The sequence below is a fragment of the Pararge aegeria genome, chromosome 2, assembly GCF_905163445.1.
Source record: "Pararge aegeria chromosome 2, ilParAegt1.1, whole genome shotgun sequence".
Lineage (NCBI taxonomy): Eukaryota > Metazoa > Arthropoda > Insecta > Lepidoptera > Nymphalidae > Pararge > Pararge aegeria.
The window spans coordinates 7,745,928-7,768,984 of record NC_053181.1 but is presented as its reverse complement, the minus strand read 5'-3'; the positions used below and the strand labels follow the sequence as shown (position 1 = coordinate 7,768,984).

At 33.3% G+C, this 23,057-nt stretch overlaps 1 protein-coding gene across 1 annotated transcript; it reads left to right on the top strand.

The window, feature by feature from the left end:
* Positions 1–12,130: 12,130 nt before the first annotated feature.
* LOC120631598 (larval cuticle protein LCP-22-like) lies at positions 12,131–16,920 on the top strand. The gene is made up of 4 exons (XM_039901246.1): positions 12,131–12,273; positions 12,619–12,707; positions 14,146–14,406; positions 16,293–16,920. The coding sequence occupies exons 1-4, from the start codon at positions 12,259–12,261 to the stop codon at positions 16,513–16,515; spliced, it is 588 nt and encodes a 195-aa protein (XP_039757180.1). The 5' UTR covers positions 12,131–12,258; the 3' UTR covers positions 16,516–16,920.
* Positions 16,921–23,057: the final 6,137 nt, after the last annotated feature.

The following is a 23,057-nucleotide window of genomic DNA, read 5'->3' as shown; positions in this document are numbered from 1 at the left end:
AAATATAATAAAATGCAAATCAATCTCATGTTTGGCATACTTGAACATGACATATGTTAACTTGAATATGATAAATGGCATGAACAAAAAAGTCGGTAAATGTTTTATGTGGAACATTAAAACTCAATTTAATGTCCTAATGAAATACTGGAAAGGTCCATTTCTTAGCTAATAAACAAAAAACATCATCATTATATTATAAACTTTAAAGTTGATCGAGTAACATTATAACTGAAAAATTTTATTTACTTATTGTGATTACAAAATAGAGTTAGTGGTGATAGCGTAGTAAGGCTTCAGTTTCTCCTTCCTTGATCACCACTTAATCATTCCGCACTTGGCCAGCATGGTGGACTACGGCCTAACTTACTCTTATTCTAAGAAGAGACCCATGTCCTGTAGTGTGCTACCCGACATACAGTACTTATAGAAGTACTATATGTCGGGTAGTAGAGGTGCGCTTTACTATGCTTTAGAATATTCTCCAAGGAGAGATGAGGCCTGTGTCCAGTAGTAGGGCATAAACTGTCTCAGACGGTTACTAATAATGAGGAGAATAGAAGAAATGAAATAAAACATGCCATGATATTGGTAAACAAAGCAAGGTTAAGGATACGTGGGTGTCTCTAAAGCTCTTGTTTTGATAGCCACTAGAATAAAAGGTGTCTAGATTTGTCTTTTAGGATATGTTATTTATGTCAAACCCATTTTAAGAGCACAATAAAAATATCTAATAACCTATGAAGTTCATCGAAACGAAAAAAGATATTATGTTATTTTTGACCATATTTCTGACTAAATTGATCCCCTATATATAGTATCACCATCATCATCATCAAACCCATGACTACAGGGCACAGGGTCCCTCAATGAGAAGGGGTTAATGCCTCAGTCCACCACGCAAGCCCACTGCGGATTGGTGGACTCGATAGACGTTAGAGAACTTTATAGAGAACTGCCATGCAGGTTCCCTCTCGATGTTTTCATTCACCGTTTAAACCAGTGATATTTTAATTATTAAACGCGCAACTTATAAAAGTTAGAGGTGAGTGCTGAGACTCGAACTCGTCACCGCGAAAGTGCAGTCGAAGTCCTAACCACTGGGCTATCACCGCTTCATATTCTACTACAAGTTAGCCCGTGACTGTAAACTCACTTCATGGTAAGTGTCTAAGTGATAATTCAGTCAGACAGGCAGTTATATAAAACCCTGACCCCTATTCGGGTTGTACGCGGAATCGTACCAGAACGCTCAATCATTTAGGGACACGTCTTTTCTGGTAGGGTGGTAACTAGCCACGGCAGAAGCCGAAATTTGCTTATTAAAACTTAGGGATAAAATATAAATGATGATGAACCGTATTTTTATTTTAAGTAGCCTCCATTCTTGTTTTTAAATTTCTTCAAGCTTAGGTCATCGCTTAGAAACAAATAAAGTAAAAGTAGCCAAGGTCGCAGGATCTCTCTGTTGTCTGTGATTTCAAATGCACGACACCACTCCTTGAAGTCAATGGTCAAGGACTTAATCTAGTGTTAGATTGTTTTAACTCACTAATGTTTAATGTACTCCATATTCATTCTAACACTAGCAGACCCCCGCGTTTTCAGCCGTGCCTTGTGGATACCGAGTAGGTATTATACTCATAGACGTAAACTCATCAGCATCATTTAATTTAAATTTTTTCATCTTATCATCACAAGCAAGGTTTATCTACATAAGATTGTCTTGATAATAAACTGATTTTTCTGCGCGAGGATTAATATTTTATGCCTCATAATGACGATTGATATTACTTATTATTATAAATTAATTTTTAAATAATTTTTAACATAAAATGCGTTATTGTGACCTGTTTATATTAAAAATATATATGTTTAGCTTTCAATACTTTGTGTTAGATCGACTAAAGACTAATATTTTTGTATTGGATAGAAGCAGGCGTTACTTTGTCGGAAATTTATAATATATTATCAAAATTAAGCTTAATTTGCTATACTCCGCGAAAAGCTCCGAAACCGGAGCATCCTCAGGAGATGTTGACTTTACAATGAATAATTGTTAAGTCAATCTGACTTTACAACAACAATTATTCATTGTAAAGTCAACATCACCTGAAAATGCTCCGGTTTCGGAGCGAAACGTGCGTAGAGGGTATATTGCCGAAGATCTGTTTGGTATGGAGTATAAGGATTGAAGAAATTATAAATTACACCACACTCCTTTCTCCTGCTTTTCGCGGAGTATAGCAAATTAAGCTTAATTTTGATGATAATATTTTTGTAGATACAAAGTATAACGTACTCGTGCAGGACCATTTGGACAGCGCATGTGATATAGGTGTCAGTTAGTGGGTTTACTTCTAGCTTGCTTTACAAATACTATTATTTATTAACAAAACAAAATATAGCTTGCACTTCATTAAATTCAGAGTTTAACTATTACAGACCAACAAACTTTGCAATATTAGAATATGACGGCCGATTGGCGCAGTGGGTAGCGACCCTGCTTCCTGAGTCCAAGGCCGTGGGTTCGATTCCCACAACTGGAAAAGGTTTGTGTGGTGACCATGAATGTTTTTCAGTGTCTATGTTTCTATATGCATATTATAAGTATTTATGTATTTTATTCATCATCATCATCTTAGTACCCATAACAAAAGCTAAGGCTTACTTTGGGGCTAGATTGCGATGTTTGTATCGTCGAAATGTGTATTTATTTATTAATTTTTCTAGATTTAATTATAGGAAAAAAGTAGAAATGTAAAAAAATACCCACATACGATTTACCTTTGTGACACAATAAATACGTGGGTAAGCGTTTTTTTACGCAGCAACAGATACACCTATTGATTTAATTGATTACAAAAAGGGGTCTACAGGTCGGAAAGGCTAAAAGTTCGTGTTTTGTGTAGGCGTACCTCTAAAGGCTTAGCCAAAAAATAATTTTGTAAAGTTCACTCACAATAAGTTGAAAATTATGTAAGTCATAACGACTCATTCTGGCTTGTAAACACTGAGCGGTTCACTTACTGTCCATTTAATCGCCTACCGATTGAATACCTTCTGGGTCAGTATTGTGTGTAAGGTGATACTTTCCGGTAAAAATGTTCTCTTAAGAATATTCAAAATTTATTAATTTCAAGTAAGCTTACGTTATAAGCATTTATGAAAAGCCATGTATGTATGTTTACAGTGACTAACACCGGCTCACTGGCCAGATTCTACTGAGAATAAGATACTCAACAGTTTTTCGTTACCTACTTCAAGATTTTACAATTTACCAATAATTATTTTATCTTGTGGAGCCTTAGTTTACATCTGCTTAGATTTTTTTTAAAATTAAATTACATGAATGTGAGCGAAATCTTCGTTGGTGTAATACTTAGTCTGTTCTATTCCGATTAACAAGGTCGTAAAGTCATTGTTCACTGCAATCACAAGTTTAAATTTTTGAACAAATTATGAATCAAACTCCGCATTCCTCGTATATTATTCTTTCTCTTTCAATCATAATATTATATTCGGTTTTGTGAAGGTTTTTAATGCGATTATTATAACTTTTAAGACTTTTTACCGATACTTTGACATTAACCGAGTTAAAGAGACCTCTGGGCGAAGTTTACGACTTTTATCCAAATCGGTATTTGGGTGAGCAGGACTAAAAATATTCGTGGTTTATTTTATTGTAGGTCGTAGGCGTACTATCGAAAGGGTTATTTAAGTCTGTATAACAAACAGTTTTTTTAGTAGTCAGGAGCAATCAACATATTAAGTTCAGAGTTTCACATTACATATTTAAAATTGCTTCGTTTAGAGGTTAGCATTTACAACCAAAATTGAAAGGTTTTTCGGTTTGACGGTTTCTACTTATTTTCCTTGAAGTACTTACACGTTATATCGTTGGTCTCGGTTATTATAACTAACATGGGGTAATTTAAAACCCACCACCCAACATTAGAACATTGGGATAATTCTCTAGACCCCTTTCCCTTGAGAAAGAGGATGGTTTTCGCAGGAATGAGCAAGTTTAAACATACAAACAGTCCTGAATCTTCAGCTTTACATTATTTCGCGCCGTGCGTTTCGCGAGTTCTACCGCGGTAACTTTAGCTGAAGTTTGATTTAGATATTAGTACTGAGCTATATAATTTCACGTAATTAAACGAAACATAAACAAAGAAAACAACTGTTTAGATTAAAAAAAATAGTAAAGAAAATTATAGTTGTCATAACTATAATTTTCTTTACTAATTTTTTACTTTTTTCCTTTTACAGCATACTGCCAATTCTATGACGACATCTTGGTCATGATAAATGTACAACTTACATCCTTATCAATGACTCATGCTCTTATGTTAGATAAGCAGTATCCATATTGTGCGAAATTTGAACATTTAGAAAATTATATATTTTAAATGTTCGCAAACAGAAATTCTTTGTACCGCAAAGCCTTGCTTACAAGACATTTGTGTTATTCATGCACCAAAATATGTGTGTATTGATATCGGAATTCTAACTAAAAGGCGAATGAACTATTCAGTCAGTGCTCTTGGAGCACTTACAAGTTTTTGTATCGGACCAGGTGTGTGGAGCCTGGAAAATACGCGGAAAATATTGGCAACAACAAACAATCCACAATACTTGGCTCGACCAAAGTAGTACTAAGACATGTCAGAGAAAGTCCTCGACTTCATACTAGAATCCTAAAAATTACGAAAACATCCAACATAAAAAAATACGATTTGAGTTATTTGATATCATACTAAAAATTACTAGAGTCATATAATATTCTAAAGGTATACAAACACTTATAACATAATATTATATTATATCAATGAGTAGATTTACTAAATTGTTTTTATTTACGCGCTTGCCTCGGGCGATACGCGCCGACTCGGGTGTATATCGGGTGTCTCGTGCATGTAAACCCGACTACTAATTAACTTACGAACGCGGTAGCATTTGAAATTGATTTATGAATCATAAAGTTCAAATGCTTACTTGAAAATTAGAATAAAACAGCACACTTCAAAAAAAGGTTCAACTATAAGATTTTTCGGGTAATTTTGGACCAGCTATAGGACTTGGAGGCGACTATAGGCAATTTTTTTCAATGCTTTCTATCTGGCATAAAGCACAAGTCTGTCGTATATAATACAAAAAATACGGTATGTACTTTGTAAACAGTAGAATCTTAGAGAGGAAGCTCTCAGTTTCTATGAATACATAGTAGTCGTCAATGACTACTATGTATTCATAGAAGAAATGTATGATAGTAGATTGATAAGCTAAATCTAAAATTAGGGGAACGGACAGTAAACTCTGCCGATGCTGCAGATATGCATCGCCGAAATTCCGTAGAAATTTCAGGGAAATAGAATTTGCTATTTATGTCGATCAAACTTCTAGGTCAGGAAGTGGGTCAAACAATAGAAATGTGGAATTTCATACAAAACTTTCTTTTTTTTTAGGTTGAATACCGGCTGGAATGTTTTTTTATGAGAATGAGAATGAGTTGTAAAAATATTATTATGATTCCTTAACCTCACCACCATAAGGCACCTCGATAAGTGGTAACCCCTAAAGGCTTCAACATAGCTGTTATTGAAATTATGTTTGGTCATTGCCAGTTGCCTTTTTCCTAAAGTTAAGTTCTACTTGCACGATTTATTTCGGTTAAAATATTAAGTCTTATATCTGTTTATGAAAGTGAAGTTTGATAAATAGAAATCGGCATTTAGCCAGCTTTAAATAATAAAATCTATATTAATTATTTTGGAACTACCTCCTTTAAGGGGGGGATTGCTAAAATGGTATAATAGGGTATAAAAGTTATTGCTGATTATTTTTATTATTAGGTTTCCGAAAATTGGTTTCTTCTAAAACAAATTTGCTAAAAGGGAAAACAGGGGTTGGAAGTTTGTTTGAAAGTCCTATGTTTTAGAGGTTAGAGACACTTAGGTAGACATTTAGGTTAGTAATTATGAGTAAGACTAATAAATGGGATATTAGTTGAGAAGTTTTAAAAACGGAAACTAGCCCAGAAGATGTAGGAAAAGCTGCATACGGTATTAACGGATTCTTTCAAACTTCATTTATACGATTTGAATGTCTCTTGATCTTAAGCTGCCGGAACCTTTTTCCTGGTGGAGAGCATCATTGAGGATCTTCTCAAGCTGTCGTGAAATCAGGAATCTTTTAAATCACACTGCGGTCCACACTACTGATTTTTAGTTCTAATTTCGGTTCTATAAATCAGATAGAATAGTATAAACTTGTGAGTATGTATTTCTGTGTGATTGTGACATAATGTTGGGATGACTTAGGGATATTAAAAGTGGTCGCTTACTATGGGATTCATAAGAAGTGAGCATTCTTAAGAGTCCCATAGTAAGCGACCTCGTAGAGAGTCACTCAGATCACGATGGAGAGAACCCAGACAATCGTGCATGATACGAAAATCTATGCCCATTTGATTTGGAAGTTAAATACAAAACATTCGGCGAAACATATCAATCGTTAAGGAAAATTCAATTATTTAAGGATTACGACAAAAACAATATTTCTTAGTATAAGTTAATAGTTTACTCATCAGTCGCCGTTTATTCCTGCTGTTATCATCAATTTATTTGAAACAAATAAATACTGAAAATTTTGTAACCGTAGGTACTTCCTAAGCATTATTCGATATGGCTGCACTTCTTTACCACGTAGCTATTGATTAAATAAAAACAAACAGTTCTAAGATAGAATGAAAAGAACAAATAAGATTGCACAACATTTATTTTTACTAAAAATTGCTAGTCACGTATATCCTTTTATAAATCATGGCAATCCTTAGCTCCGTTGCTGCGTTAAAAACGAACAAACAACAGACGTTTTGGTATATTTATTTTAATAAGAAGTTTAAACAATAGGTACCATTATAACATGATAACTATGATAACAGACATTTACGAATTTGCGAATTTCTTGACTGAAGAACCCAATACTATAATGATATATAACTGATATAGTATTGGCCCGAATATAATAACTATCATGTGATAATAACCGTAAAACCTACAAACAAAATCTATCTGTACTGTAAGAGAGATGAGTCCTATAAGACATTAAGAGGCTGATAATAATGATAAAGAATATAATAAAAATCGATTAATAAATCATGATAAAATTGATGAAGCTTTCGTGTAATCTTTATGTTACATCTCAGCGATTATCAAAAAACCGTTCGGCATCACTTCCATTCCCCAGTTATTAAAATAGGCGCCAACATTCAATACCCTTTTTAATTTACCGCTATCGCTTAATGCGGTACGTATTCAAGCTGTACTTTAAACGCAAATGAAGGTGTATTCACCTAACAGTATGTACGTTCTAAATCAATCAATAAAACTCATGAGCTATTATCATTGCAAGGCAAAAAGTACAACGGTATACCGAAATGTGCTGGTGATTTGCAGTTGACCCACTGCAAATGGCCAAACATGATCGGTAGGCTGGTTTTCCATCATGAGTATTGCGGTATAGCTAAGATATATGAGAAAACATAACCAAGCCCAAAAAATTGTACCACACTAGAAAAGCCTTTTGTTTTATTCCACTACTAGTTAGCCCTTGGCTGCAATCGCACTTGCAGTCAAGGGCAAACTTGGGTTGTGTTAAACAAAAAATAACTTATTTCATAAGTCAATTCGAACCGTTTCATTTAAATGGAAGGTTATGGTGCTTGTTGTAACTTAAATGTTTGCACTTTTATTTGGCTTCTTAAGAGAAAATGGCAATTCGTTGAAACAGTTCAGAAATTTACTATTATGATGATTATAAATTTATAAACTGTTTCATCATATCCCACTCGTAGGCTTAGATTTCGACCTCATAAGAGGGAGGATTGTAGATTATTGTAACACCCATCGTTAAAGCTGACATAAGTACTAGTGGATTTTACTATTTTTATCGCATGCTTGTTACTAATTCAAGCATGCGATAAAAATATACCAAGGGCTATATTCAAGTGGGGTGATAATAAAAATATTTTTTTATTAAAAGGGTTTTTTCAACTTTTATACAACAGACATGTTTATTTCATCAGCCTATCAATATCCCATGTCTAGGCTCAGGACTCCTCATAAGAGGTAGGTTTTTCAACATTATCCCACCTATCATTTAAGCCACCATACTTTTTGTTGGCTTTTACTATTTGTACCTACTGTGTTTTAATAATTAAATAAACCAAGGGCTATCTTCAAGTGGAAATGAAATAAAAATAACTAATGATTGAAGGGTTTATTTTTCATACTTCTCGCTATATTGTATCGCAGAGCATCTGTGTTGGATATATAGCTTTATATTGTACTAGTAGTTGTACTATACTGTTGTGTCAAAGGCCAGCTTGCTGCTTAATAACACAATAGAAAAGTATTCAAAAGAAATCTGTGGAACGCGCTTACTTAAGTTAAGAATGTCCATTCATGTTTATTTTTTATCAATGACAGGTTCGGCAGTTGAATAATATGAATTAACGTCTTCCTAAGTAATAATTTATATCACACCTATAATCGGTTTCTACATGACATTATAGCCCAATATTTAATTATTGCAATACGAGTAACAGGCCACGGCCGGAAACTTCTGATAGATCAGACCAGAGAGAGTCCAGTTAATTATGCCGGAAGTAAGTAATAACCCCATTCTTAAATGGTAAAAAGTATAAGAAAGGACTTTATATTATAGTAGACTTTATATATATTTAGTTTCAGTTCAAGTAAAGATATTGAAAATGATGATGTAGAGACGTAGAAGCTATATAGCTCAAGAGATAAACCAGTTGAAGTGGCAGTGGGCGTGCCAAGTCTGTGATATACGCAGTGAGAGAAGGCCTGCTGGTCAAATTATCTTAAGGAGGTGGCTGGAAGCAGGTGAAAAAAAAGCCGTGGAATAAGTACCGTTACACACTCTCTTGAAAATACATCTCGTATTTTTAGTTACTTGTAGGCTGACGATGATGCAAAGCCAACACCTCGCAGATTTAAGAAAAGTAACTTACTTGCACTTTTCCTATTTACCCTTAAGACTACTAAAACATGTTAGATAAAGTTTAGCAGTTTAAATTTTTTGCTTAGTTGTTCTGGAATGAGGTAAATTCCCGTTATCGTATATATACCTATATGCATTTACGCAAATGCCGATTAGGAAATTATCCGCATTAAACATAATTTAAATCAATTTGTTCCGAGAAACACACTCATCTAGACCTTCTTTTCTTACACCTTCAGTCATAACACCTTCACCGATGTTATATGAAACAATAATGTCCAATATTTATCACCGTAACCGACAAGTGGCGCCAGGGCGATATTCTTCTGCGTCAGTATGAATAACCCAATGTGGAAACTTCCTAGAAGTTCAAAATATTTACCACAATATTATTAGAAATATTTTCTGACAAATATAATTGGAACGAAAATGTTCCGATGAATTTGCGGATATAATTTGAATTCATTAATTAGGTATTTACGAATGTTGTTCCTATTATTGTGATAAGCCAAAACAAATACGTAGTAACGGTTCTCCGAGTTTATCAGGAACAAACTATAACATTGTTTATAATAATATAATATGTTAACTTTATGATAATAAAGTAATTCGTACGTTTTTTATGTCTCAATTCAGCGATATAATAATAATGGATTTAGCACGTCTGTTTCCAAAATTCGATCAATCTACATACAAAATAGGCAATTATACCAATATTTGTAATACATGCATCACTGACTGATGTCAACTGGCTTTGTGTGAAACTACTTAACAGAAGAAGAGTTGTTTGCAATGATACCGCCATGCCTTTTTCTGACTGTACCTTATACCGCCGGAGAAACAAATTTCATCACCAGCGTCTAGAAGCAAAGTATTCTGCTAATCTCCATAATACCAGGTCATTTCAGACGCACACTTGCAAACTGTAACTGTTGCACTATAAAAGCAAAAGTAGGGCAGTTAAAAAAAAAAAAACTTCTATCTACTTATTTGTGAAAACTACAATTTGAGGTTCTTAAAATGCTCGATAAACAATTCCTCAAGAGCAATTACAAGGTATACACATTATTTTGTTGACTTTTTAAATATATGCTTATCTTGGCTGTTATTATAAAATCACCAATTGAAATAATATATATGTATCTATAACTCAGGTTATTTTGTTGCAAAAAAAATATTAGGTATACCGTTCATCAAAATACTCTTACTTCAACAATCATTCGAAAATAATTTACATAAAAGAGCTCTAATTAGTGTCATTAATCGTATTAGCTATTTTATAAGTGAATAAATTTAACATTGATTTATTAGGGTGCATGATAATAAATCTTTCGGAAGAAATTCTTGAGCGCCAGCGAGAGTGCCAAATATGTAGTTTCGTGGGCAAACCCAATCATTAGGAAATTTGTGTATCCTGTTTCTTTGTGTTAAATACATTTAAATCAATAATGTGCTTTTTACAAGGTCGTGCTAGTTTTTTGTATGCAGATTTTTTTAAGAACATTCTTTTATTGATATTGTTAAAGGTGTAACTTTTCAATATATCTTCTTTATTGTTATGATTATTGCTTTTTATTAGTGCAATAAAATGGCCTCTTATAATTTCACTATTTTATTTTGAAGCATGAATGTGTTGGTAATTTTCATACCAACGAAATGGAAGTCTTTTAAATTGTGTAAAAGTGAAGATGACGCTTAGTAGTTTTTAATAGATAGGAACAGTATGGAATATATTAAAATACCTAATTTACTGCATAAATAATATCCATTTAATTAAGAGAACACATATGCTGGTCTTAATAACTAAATTTCTATATTCACTTATACACCGTTTTTACACTATTCAACATAGCAATTTAAAAACAATTTATTTATAATAAATTTATTTCTTTATTATGTTGTAAATATCCGTTTTTAATTTATTTATTATGGTCATAAAAGGTAAAGGTATTTGATGATTTTATTAACCGTATTGTATTTTGGCTAATAAATAAAATGTAAGCATTTCCTCATTCCACGACACGCTCGAAATATATAAAGACATTTTAAGGCCTACTGAGAAATTCCCTTTTCCACCGCCTTGAGTCATTGTGTGAGAATATTTATATCTACTTACTCGGTATTTGTAGCGTTAAATATAATATAAACTGTTTTTTTTTTGGAAATTTTAACTTTATACTTCCTGTGAATAATATTAATCGATAAAATATATATATAACTTTAATATGCTTACTTTTTGGAGATATATTATCATCGTTTATAACTGTTACACATATCCATGACTCCATTGTTTTTTTATAAATTATATCACTTATTGAAGAAAAAGCTTTGCAAGAGGCACGAATTCAATAAAGAAATGCATAAAAACTTATACAAATAATTTTTATATTAATATAACGATGAACAACAATAGTGCTTTAATTTAAATAATTTAGATTAAACCACTCGCTGTTTTTAGTAGTGTCTCGATAGATGCAGTCCAATTAGACCGAAGCCTGTGCTCGGTATTTATTGTATGTCAGAGTTTTATTCTACACAAGTTAATGTACTTAACTAAAACAAAAGATGTCTCACCATTTAGCTACCATGTAAATCAACTTAGTAACACAATCCCTAAGTTCGAATTTTAAAAGAAAATACATAATAATAAATATGTACTAAAATATAAATTATAAAAAATAACGTTTTCAATTGTTCGAGATAATAAAATATTCACTTAATATGAACATTTAAAATTTTCGTATGTCAAGATATTATAGAACATCAAGTTTGAAATGAATTTTCAGACAGTACAAAGGAATATTATTAAAAATTTTTGGTGAAGCAGATATACAACCTTAATTGTGAATCCAGATGATCTGGGGCATCATCGGATCATCGTGCTTGACATCCATACCCCAATAAAGTCAATTCGATCAACAATGGTATGCAGAGATAAAAAATTACGTAGGCCGCGCCTCTGTGTGCGTGTTCCGTGTGACGCAGATGAGTCGCGCGTGTGTTCTTGTTCCCGCAAAGAGATGAACCGATGTAGCAAATGTATAAAAGCGAAGCGTCGATTTCGAAATCAACATAATGTTTTGAAATTCTCTAAGGAGTGTACACAAGTTAGTGAATAGAGTTCCGCATAGTGATCGCTACTGCAGTGCAAGTGATTGAACTGTAACGTTTCGCAGTGATAACATTTTTTTTGCAAACGAAAATCTTTTAAGTGCATTCAGGATGAACTCTTACTTGGTAATTCTTTTTCGTACTTTTTTATTTTACGTCCGTTGCGACTTAAACTTAGATAAGGCCTAGGTTACAACTACTACTAGTTTTTTCTGTATTTTTTTGATAAAGATAAAATTCTTTAGGAATTCACACTTCATACCGATGTTTTTGAAATAAATAAATACATAACATAAAAACTAGTAATGACTAAATTACAAATTTTGCAATATTTCCCCTTCTTCATGATTTATTTTAACTTTGTCATTTTGAAGCAATGACACTTTTTACATATACGTAATTAACTAATACAAAAGAAAGGTGTTGAAACTGTTTGCGGGTAATATTAAATCGATTTTTATTTGTTTACAGCTCGCTCTTGCCCTCTGCGTATGCACAGTCGCCGGTTCACCTATTGAAGACGGCAAATGGAATCCCTACAACTATGGAGATACTGGCAAGTAAGTAAATGTCACCTGTATTATGCATCATCGCACATTATAATAAATACCTTACTAATGTATGCTATTTATTATTGTAAAAGTTATATTAAATAAACTTAACAAATTATTGTTATAACTTCGAGTAATAATCTTTAGTACCTAATGAGTGTCTAAGAAATAGAAGTAGTTTCCATTTCAATATATTAAGCAATTTTCATATTAATACGTTTTAGATCATTACAAAAAATACGGTTTTTAAATAATACTAGCGATGCTTTTGTGTGATAAAAAAATCCGTGCGATATTAAATTTTCCTGAAATGCCTATGCTGGCTTCCAGAAACCAAGCTACGGGCAGAGCTAAAAGCAATTAAAGAAAAACTAATTCCAGTGGATATAATTTGAAAAATATCTTTAATAATTAAGGAGTTTCATGCAAACTTTCTTCCCATGTACAACCTCTTTACGAGAAGAATTTAAAAAAAAACTTTCCAACAAGCACCAACACCATGTTTAAAGATCACTGCTTTAAATGGGAAAATGAGAAAAATATTGAAATAGTTTGAAGTTTGCATAAAAATGATAACAGCAAGGATTTCAAAGAAAGTAGACGGTTCCTACGCAGTTTGTTTGGTTCTCATATACTGAGCAAATGAACATAAATATTCAATGAAGTTCTCTATAATTTAAAGAAATTGCTTCCTTTGAGGATATGAAAGTAAACAACTGTATCTATGCGAATGCGACATTGAATCACTTAAAACACAATATCTTTGCATGAAAATTGCGCAAAAGTGATTAAATATATTTTGGTGCGAATATAACTTTTTTTTTAATACAAAAGCCCCCAATATGTCGATGGTTGATAAAGTGGAAGGTCGCAGATATCGGAATGGAATTAGAGGCTAGTGTTTCAAAGTATTGAAATTTGTGGAGTTTGGAGTTCCTAGCTGCTTTGGACCGCCCCTGATAGAGAATTTTGTTTACTAAGCCAGGACCCTCAGCGAGCTGTACAGTTTCACAATGGAGATAAATTATAATGATGATGCATTGCTATGTATTAAATTATCGCATACGACTTTTAAACAATGGAGATAAAAAAAATAACTTAAGCTATTTAGGTCAGCGCATAAAATTATGTTGAATAAATTTAAAGATGAAATCATTTTGGACGCATCAATTCTAAATTTAATTTTGATGAACTATATGTTACGGTATGCAGCGCTCTGATGCACTGCTTTGCTTTGCAAGCAGCTCTTATGTGCCTTATGCTTGCCTCTCAGAAATACATTTTTTTCACATAGTAATTATTTTGGGTCAGCGGCCTTTTCACAAAGATATGAAGCCACCGAATTTTATTATAAATATAGGTCATACTTTTTCATCTTAATATTTAAGAGTTGGCGGTAATATTACAGTTCTACCAATGAAATTGCTAATAATACATTTTATTCCAGGTACATCCCATCAGATGAAGGCAAATACATCCATATACCGAACCCGTACCTACATATGGACAACCCCTACGATGGCGGTTTCGGACCCTACGCACACGACTACGAGCCATACGTAGAGGCTGCGTCCCAAGATGTGTACAAACTGGTACTATCATCGCCTGAGGATGTCAATCCGTACTACAAAGATGGATACTACAAGAACAATGGCATCAAGATCCTAAAGCAGAAACATCACTACGACGAAGACAAATACGATTTTGTGTATGTATTTTTTTAAAATAAAACTTTTCTTAGCGGTTGTAGGCAGTAAAATCTATAAGAATGCCGTCACAAAAAACAGCATGACGCTTTCTCTTCGCCACTGCTCTTGATTCCCTTATAGCAAGATCGTCAAACCTCCACGTTGCTTCAAGGCGGGTTTTACGCGGCTCTTTAGGGTACTGGGATAAAAGCAATTTTCTAACTCAAAGTTGGTACTGGGAATTTATTAACACAAAACTCAATATCAATAAATTTTTTGCCCAACCTGATAATCGTAATCGGGACCTTGTAATCTATAGTTGGAATTGCTAACACAAGTGGAAGTTATTGTTTATATTAATACGTTACCAAGCCATAAATTTTGTCGCACGTATTATTAATGCATTACAAATAGTTCAAAGTATCCTTGTAAAATCAGGTTTTCATAATTTAAAAAGATACGGCTAGATACTAAAAATTCTAGAAACTACATTTACTATGCATCTGCATTCTGAAGAAACTATAAAAAATAAACCGCTCTGTTACATTGTAAAATTAAAAACTTGAATAACGAACAGCTTTAAAATTCAGACTGACTTACTTAATGTTTATTTATAAGCTGGCAAAATAAATCTTTCAAAATATTTTTTTTACATTTTCAGAATAGACGACCTAAAACATTTTTATAAAACTCAGCACATTTATTAATTAAATTACCAAATATTAATTGAAACTAACATAAAAAAATAATATGATTTATATCAACAAAAAATGCTAGTAGGACTGGATTAGTATTAATTGCTCTACTTCCTTATTCCAAATCTTAAGAGTTATCGAAATCTTTTGCCGTCATAGCAGTTCATAACAAACTCGTATTCACCGAATTTATAGATTTGTGTCACCTTAAAACAATTTCAACCTTGCATAGTGTTAGAGCTATACATATACTTATTCATATTTTTATTATATTATAGAGATAGCTTAAACAGATATGCTAAACAGACAGCTTGGAATTTTTATCAATGTTGTGTGAAACAGAAGCATTTTTTATAATAAAGTAATTAGTACATTTTCAAGGACGATGCCCAATTAGTTACTTCCGGAGCAAACACATTTATTTGTGGATTTGACTGAGCAACAGCCTTTTTTTCTCAGCAGGTTATTATTATTATTGATTTTAAAATCAATAATAATAATATTTTTCACAAAACTTTGCCAAAATGCGCCGGCAAAGACCAAAATACAATACTTTCAATGAAATATTCATTTAATATATCATAATTTAAAATTATATTTCACTAAACATTTATAGTACTATAGTATTTGTTTTTTTTGTAAACAATATTTATATTATTCGACTCTCTTCTGCGGCTTTTTTATTGCGGTGGTAGACATACCATAAATAGAGAATTGACGTTTAAGTTGAAAACTGTTACCAAATATAAATAATTTATTGTATTAGTAAACAAATTTTTCCTTCCATATTTAAACATGCTTACAGATTAGGTATTTGGATATAAAGACACTCATGTTGCATATCCGAGCAATGTACCTCAAATCGGAACAACACGTCGTTACAAAAAAATCGGCCTTGACCACGTATAAAATTTCGGCGTTCGAATACCTACTTGCATGCGGCGGCGGCGGTCAGAGTTCAAAATCATTCGTATTCATTTACGACATTATATCGACATTAATAAATAACATATTACCCTCTATTGCATAGCCGATTGATGTACCGTACATAATTATAATATTGTGATTTAACAGGTTATAAAACACCTTTTATTCAAATTAAGTTTTTTGTTTTAATAGTATCTAGCATAACGTGATATGAAATGCGATTCATTTAACTGAACTTATTTGGATTGAATTGTGTTTTTTTAATTTGAATTTTTTTGCCGCAGTTTTGAAACTGAAAACAAAATTCGTGCAAAGGAGAACGCTGTATTGAAAAACCCAAACACAGTCGACGAAGGCATTGCGTCAAAGGGCTTCTACGAATACATCGGGCCTGATGGATTCATGTACAGGGTCGACTACACAGCTGACGAGAATGGTTTCCGTCCCAAATTGAGGAGGTTAGAGACCCCTTATTCCGGAAAATGGGTTCTAGAAAAGGTCAACTAAAAATTGCTTATGGTACCAAAAACGAGATAATTCCTAACAATTTCCTCATATAAATCAGTATTTTGATTAATTAGATACCTAAAGCAATTTTCATGCATTGACTTATTCACTGCAGCAGTCACGAACGAAAATTTGTCACGACTATGACATTTCACTATGCATTTGCAAGAATTATTTGGGAAAAAAGTTTTTTGATAACATTTACGAACGAATAGACATTTTTATAAATGATTTATACTCCAAAGTGATACAAAGAAATTTGAAAAAAGACACTGATATTTCTGACAGGGGAAGTTTTCTGTCTGCTTAGAATATTATTAATTTATACAATAGTTTTAAGAACCTAGTGAAATCGAATTTAGATACTTATTTATGAATTGTGATAATAAATTTATATTTCATAAAGCAACACTTTTATTTATTTTGCATATATATACCAATAAAGACGCCGCGAAGCGATTTAGCGTTCCAGTACAATGTCATGTACAAACCGATTTTACTTTATGGTAGATTTTAATTTTAGTTTATGGGCTTAATATTTACTGGTAAGACTGTTTTATACCTACCCCATCAAGAACCACCAGTTGAGATTGCAATCTAGGGCTAAGTTGCAGTCAAATAAAAATAAATCTTTTACAAATACTAAAAATATAAATAAGTTTAGTTTTCCGAGGACAAATAATTGTAAACAGTAGCATTAAAAACTAAGCATTGTTAAAAAGTTCAAGGCTCAATATTAACAAAATGATTTAGATTTACCTGATTTAGATTTTTAACAAGGACGCAGTTTTAACATATGACTACATTGAAAAAAGCATTAAGTTTTTCCATATTTTTGAGTTGGGTTTCAGACAAAAATGTTTTAATACAAAAACATTTATGTGATGTATGTTTTTTAAATATTTTTAGGTAATCAAAATAAGATCATCGCTCCAATAAAAACATAGCAATAAAAGTTATACCTTATACATTGGGCGACATAAAGATTAAAAAACTTCGGCTTTTATATTCGGTAATTAAACTTGCACTCAATAATTTCGTCCCGTACAGGTTTTATCTTATATCGTGATTACTGTTTATAAAACAAACATTCATTTACTTTTGCAGCAGCGTTTAATTTATATTCTTGCTTTTATTGCATAAATTTACGCTGAATTTTAATATCATTCATTTGATAAAAAGATTTTTGAATATTCCCATATCTTCGCAAATACGAGTAGGTACAGCTCGTGTGCGAATAAAATTAAAAACGCATATAAATTCTTCTATCATTTAAATCACACCAATATAACCTTTTGAAAACACAAACATCGATACGCCTTCAGTGTTTAATTCGAAACGAAATGTTACCGAAATGTCATCGGCTGAGAATAAACAAGAGTCGAATGTAGGATCGTAAAGCTATGCGTATTAGGGCAATGGCAAGAAATTCGGTGAAATTGTTTTGGCTCAAGATTGTGGAGGCTTTTATAGAAACGGGGGACGTTGACCGAGAGCAACTGCCAAGTGGCCGGCGCCGCTGTGCCCGACGCAATGCGATCCTGCTGGGTGCCTGCACTGCGTACTGCCTTATCTCCACGCTTCTTCACCATTGATATACATCTTCAGACTATTATTTTCCCACAGGTGGGCAGGCATAGGTATGCTGACTGCTCAGCAATGGAACACAATCGTTACTGATTACCATACAAACACCATACAAAATTGGCTATTATACAAATGATTTGAACATATGCATAGGTATGCTGACTACTCAGCAGTTTAACATGGTCGTTACGGGTTACCATACAAGCGCTATATAAAATTGACCATTATACCAATGTTTTGAACACATGTTATCATAAACGATAATATATAACTACCAAGCAAAGATGTTTGAATAGCTTTATAGTTATTTAATCCTTTAATTGAAGGGCTTAGATTCTGAATTCTGTGCTTACCTGTACACTTCTGAACCTCCACGCTCCTATATAATGTGTATTTAACAATTATTTCTATCACATGCTCTTTATATTAACCAAAACGAATGTTTTTACGTAATTTTTAAAATACGGGATTGAATTGATGAAGAATTTCCATTGCCAAGCTCATGATAGAAACTTTAAATTTGTTGACAGAAAAAAACCAGCACCTCATATTTTTCCCCCGACACTAGTATCGTAACCGACAAACATGCTTAAAACGTGACCATCAAGGCACCTTTATATAGCGACTATGTCCATCTGTCATAATGAATATTTTCTTTCAATGCATATTCAAACCATCTATTCCAAATTGTAACATTGTTATAGAATGATACATTGCTCTAAAAATGTGACTCAAAGATTTTGTATTAATATAGGTCCCACTGGACCTATTAACTCCACTTTAAAACTGCATACATTTATTTAATCTTGCGATATAAATGAAACTAAAAAAATATTCTAACTAGTTAGTTTTTTCGACACACACTGTGAGTCACATTTTTAGAGCAATGTATATCCATGGTTATTTATATCAACGCTCTTCACCCAAATAACTTACGACCGTTACGATACATTCCATTGCCAAATAGGTCCAACCCATTCCATTATTATTATCCCAACCAGTTTCCTGAACTTTTTTTACGGCGCTAACGGGAACTGGGACGTAAATTAAGGAATTACCACTCGCCGATCTTAACTGCCAATTTCGGTGCATCGACCCGAATATTTTCATGGAAGGTCGTTCAGTTGCAGCTATTAAGATCGAATTACGTCGTAGCGAGCTTAATAAGCTTAATCTGGGCGTAAGAGCTAATGGAATCGAAATGCAAATTGCCTTTGATAACTATTGTGATCCGTATTAACGTGTTATCTGTCATATAGCAATCTATTATTAAGAAGGCTTTTACGCATTGTGGCATACAAATTATCTTATAAATTTGAAAAATTAAGAAACTCATATGGTTTAATAGCGCATAAAACTAATGAACCGTAACTAATAATGTTCATTAACATATGCCGTAACGCTCGTTTTCGATTTTCTCAGAAACACTCAAACTACTTAAGATAATAATAATTATTATATAATATTAACATAAAACTGGCCAAGTGCAATTCAGGGTCTCACGCCGAGGGTTCTATACCTTGTAACTATATTTTTTTAATTAAGAATTGCTAAGCAACGTGCTTTAAGAACTTGTTCATTGTAATGCCTCCATCTACTGAGGATTCTACGGTATCGGAGCGATAAGTGCAAACAGTCCTTAGTGTGTAGTGTAAAGATTGAAGGCATTATAAATTAAACCGTACAGATTCGTTATCGAGTCTACCGGAGACGTCATTGACGTCCACTGCTGGACCTAGTTCTTTTTTAGGGAGTTCCAAAATCCACGTTACCTTGCTGCCTCTATCCAGCAGTTCCCATCGACCCGCCTGATGTTGTCCATCAACATCGTGGGGGGTACAACCTACGCTGAGGTTACCGGTGCTGGGTTGCTTTTCCAGCACCTCAAGACCCAAATTTCCATCGGGTATTCGAGGTAAGTTAAACAAATTTAATTAATGTACTAAAATTATTTATACATTTATTTAATTTGCTTAAATTTTATAATATTTTAATTCATTTTATATATATTCGACTAATATCAATTTATTTCTTCGAATTATTATTACTAGCTTATACGAACTATGAATTCTAAGGGGTTGGCAGTTCCTAATATAAACCTTATAACATTGTACTACATTGATAAATTGATAGAAAACGTAGCGCGATAACTAGCTTAGCTGCACAAAGCTTGGTAGAAAACGATTTAGCGGTTGCGAACGGAAGAAGGGCGGATGTCGGCGCCTGGTGGCTTAATTGGCCCCCGACCAACTTCAAAAAAAAAACCTTCTGGGGACGTGATGCGGTAAGCGGAAAAGGATAGAGAAACTACATAATTTTAGGCTGTTCCAGGGTTCCCTAGTTTTATTATGAATAGAGAAAGTTTAGAAAGTTAAAAATAATTATAACAATAACCAGTTGAGTAATAAGCTACAGAAGCAAAAAAAATCATCCTTTAATATTTTTTATAAAATATAAATAATTTGAATACAATTTAAGTTTTTAGGTTTCGTTAGTAAAATTTACTAGGGGTTTAAAAAAAACCGACTTAGTCGCGTGCGGAAGCTATTAACTATGGGCAGTTTTCCTGTCATGCGGTTCTAGTTCAGGCCGCGTGCGGATCAAGTCCGTGTGATAGCGCGTCTGCAGTTAAACGCGTCCCTCATGAATGTAGCTCATGTGAAAGGAATAAGGTGTATGAAATTATAGGATACGGGCGGTTCCAACCAAATCCGCAAGCGAGTAGATCTCCGCATGACAGAAAAAGGGCCCTAATATACGGCATCAACTTTAATTCGTACCAAACACTCTTGACTTCTAGCTTTTTCAGCATATTCGGGTGCGAGAAACTTTTTGACGATGTTTTCTCCCTCACGTATAGAGTTCGTAGTTAGTCTAACTTTTTCAACTCTCGAAAACAGAATATCTATTATTTTTATTCGTACTTGATATTATCATAGCAGTATTTTCATTTCTGACTCCTCGATTTTAGTTTCTCTTTATTTATTATATGTTCACAAATGCATGCGTTTAATTACGAAGATTCTTCCGATAATGATTCCACATTTTAATGAGCAAAATTTTAAGTGGAACTAGAAGCAGAATTCAGATCGGCCGCCTACGTGCATATTAAGTATGCATGTTTTTAGTTCAAAGTTCGTACGTGTAAGCCGATAAAAAAAGGAAATTTCAAATTTGCATATTCCACACATTTTAAAAGTAGTAGGGATCTTGACACATTTATGGGAAATATGCACTTTACATAAGTACCTTAAATATCCTTTATGTGAGATATTATTTATTAGTAGGTACGTTAGAAATAACTATCTTCTATTCTGAATACATTTATGATGATTGAACTAATCCTATTGATATTACCACTGCTAGGCAGAGTTCTCCTTTTCCGTAGGAAAGACAAATTATTTATTAAGTCGTATGGCATTTTCTAACAATAAGTGGGTTAAATTGTGATATATTTTATATGTCAGTATTACAAATATCTACGAATTAATCTTATCTTATATCTTATAGATATATTATATAAAAGGCAAAGGTGACTGACTGATCTATCAACGCATAGCTCTAACCACTTGACGGATCTGAAAATTTCGCACACAGATAGTTATTACACTGTATCATCAAGCATCCGCTATGAAAGGATTTTTGAAAATTCCAACCTTAAGAGAGTTAAATGGAGGATGAAAGTTTGTGCAAAATCCTTTTTTGATCAATTTATTTGTCATGTTACATCCATGAAAATTTCTTATTATAGGATTACGATCAAAAATAAAGAAAAACTTGTTTCACAAATTTCAAAAATTCCAACTTCGAAGGCTTGATGCCTTATTTCTGATGAAAATTTGAAAGTTTCTAATTTTTTAAGTAATTTACGTTCATATTTTTTCTATTAGCAGCAAGACTTTTTTTTTTAAAGCAAAATTTTAACTTAACCTGAGCCAAGCCGCGGGCCAAAGCTAGTAAGTTATAAGTCTATATCCAGATTCTCCAACCATGTGACAGTCCGAGCAGGGAGATCCAAAAGGTCGTTGGGCAATCCCTGGTATGAATAGATTGGATAGTGCTGGATTATGTGCTCCATTGTCTGATCTTCCTCGCTACAGCCACAAGTAGCGGATGGTTTCCAACCCCATTTATGCAAAAGATAGTTGCAGTGTTCATGCCCTGGTCTTAACAGGCTTCGAGTCAGATGGAAACCCTTGGGTTTCATTGTGGGATCAAAGAGATCCGTTGTTGGTCCCGGGTAGCTTCCCAGACAGGAGAGACAGATATAGAGTGTAGACCCTCTACGCTTCTCTAATACAGGTAGGTGGGCTTAAAATATATTAATACATACTAGTGGTAGTAACCTCGATAACTGGGAGTCAGCTTAGCGAACCAGCTAGGCACGTAGGAGAACTGCTACGTATAAAAGTTACATAACAACTCTGGACCGATCTGGCATTTGATCCTAGGACCACCGACCTCGACCAACGTAGCAGATAACGGCAGAGTCATAATCAAAAAGTAAATAGAGCAAACCTTCCAAGCACAATATCAATGTTAATCATTTTAATTTACCTTTAATATTTAATTGTATACACAAAGTTTTCTTTATTAAAACTAAACAGTATTTACACGCCAGCATTTTAATTGTTCTACGCCCAACATTCAACGTACTCTCAATATTACTTTGTTACAAATTTTCCAGGCGGGAGAAAACCCAAACCGCACACTTTTACGGCACATTAACAAAGCCCAACAAAACTCTATTTACCTTCCTGCAAATTGACCATCGAAAAACAATTCTTCCAGTTTAACCACATTGAAATAACATAAAAGTTTGCCTGCGAACCTGGACCGATTCCAAATAAGGTAACTGTCGACGACATCCGCCAGGGCCAAGTGTGTACAATCCAAACTTATCTTTGCTGATACGTAAACATCTATTTTTAAGAGCATAAAGTTTAAAATGCTTT

What these genes read in the sequence shown, in the direction of transcription:
- LOC120631598 (XM_039901246.1), top strand. An exon ending in AACTATGGAGATACTGGCAA is followed by an intron (nt 12,708 to 14,145) that starts GTAAGTAAATGT and finishes ATTTTATTCCAG; the next exon opens with GTACATCCCATCAGATGAAG. An exon ending in GAAGACAAATACGATTTTGT is followed by an intron (nt 14,407 to 16,292) that starts GTATGTATTTTT and finishes TTTTTGCCGCAG; the next exon opens with TTTTGAAACTGAAAACAAAA.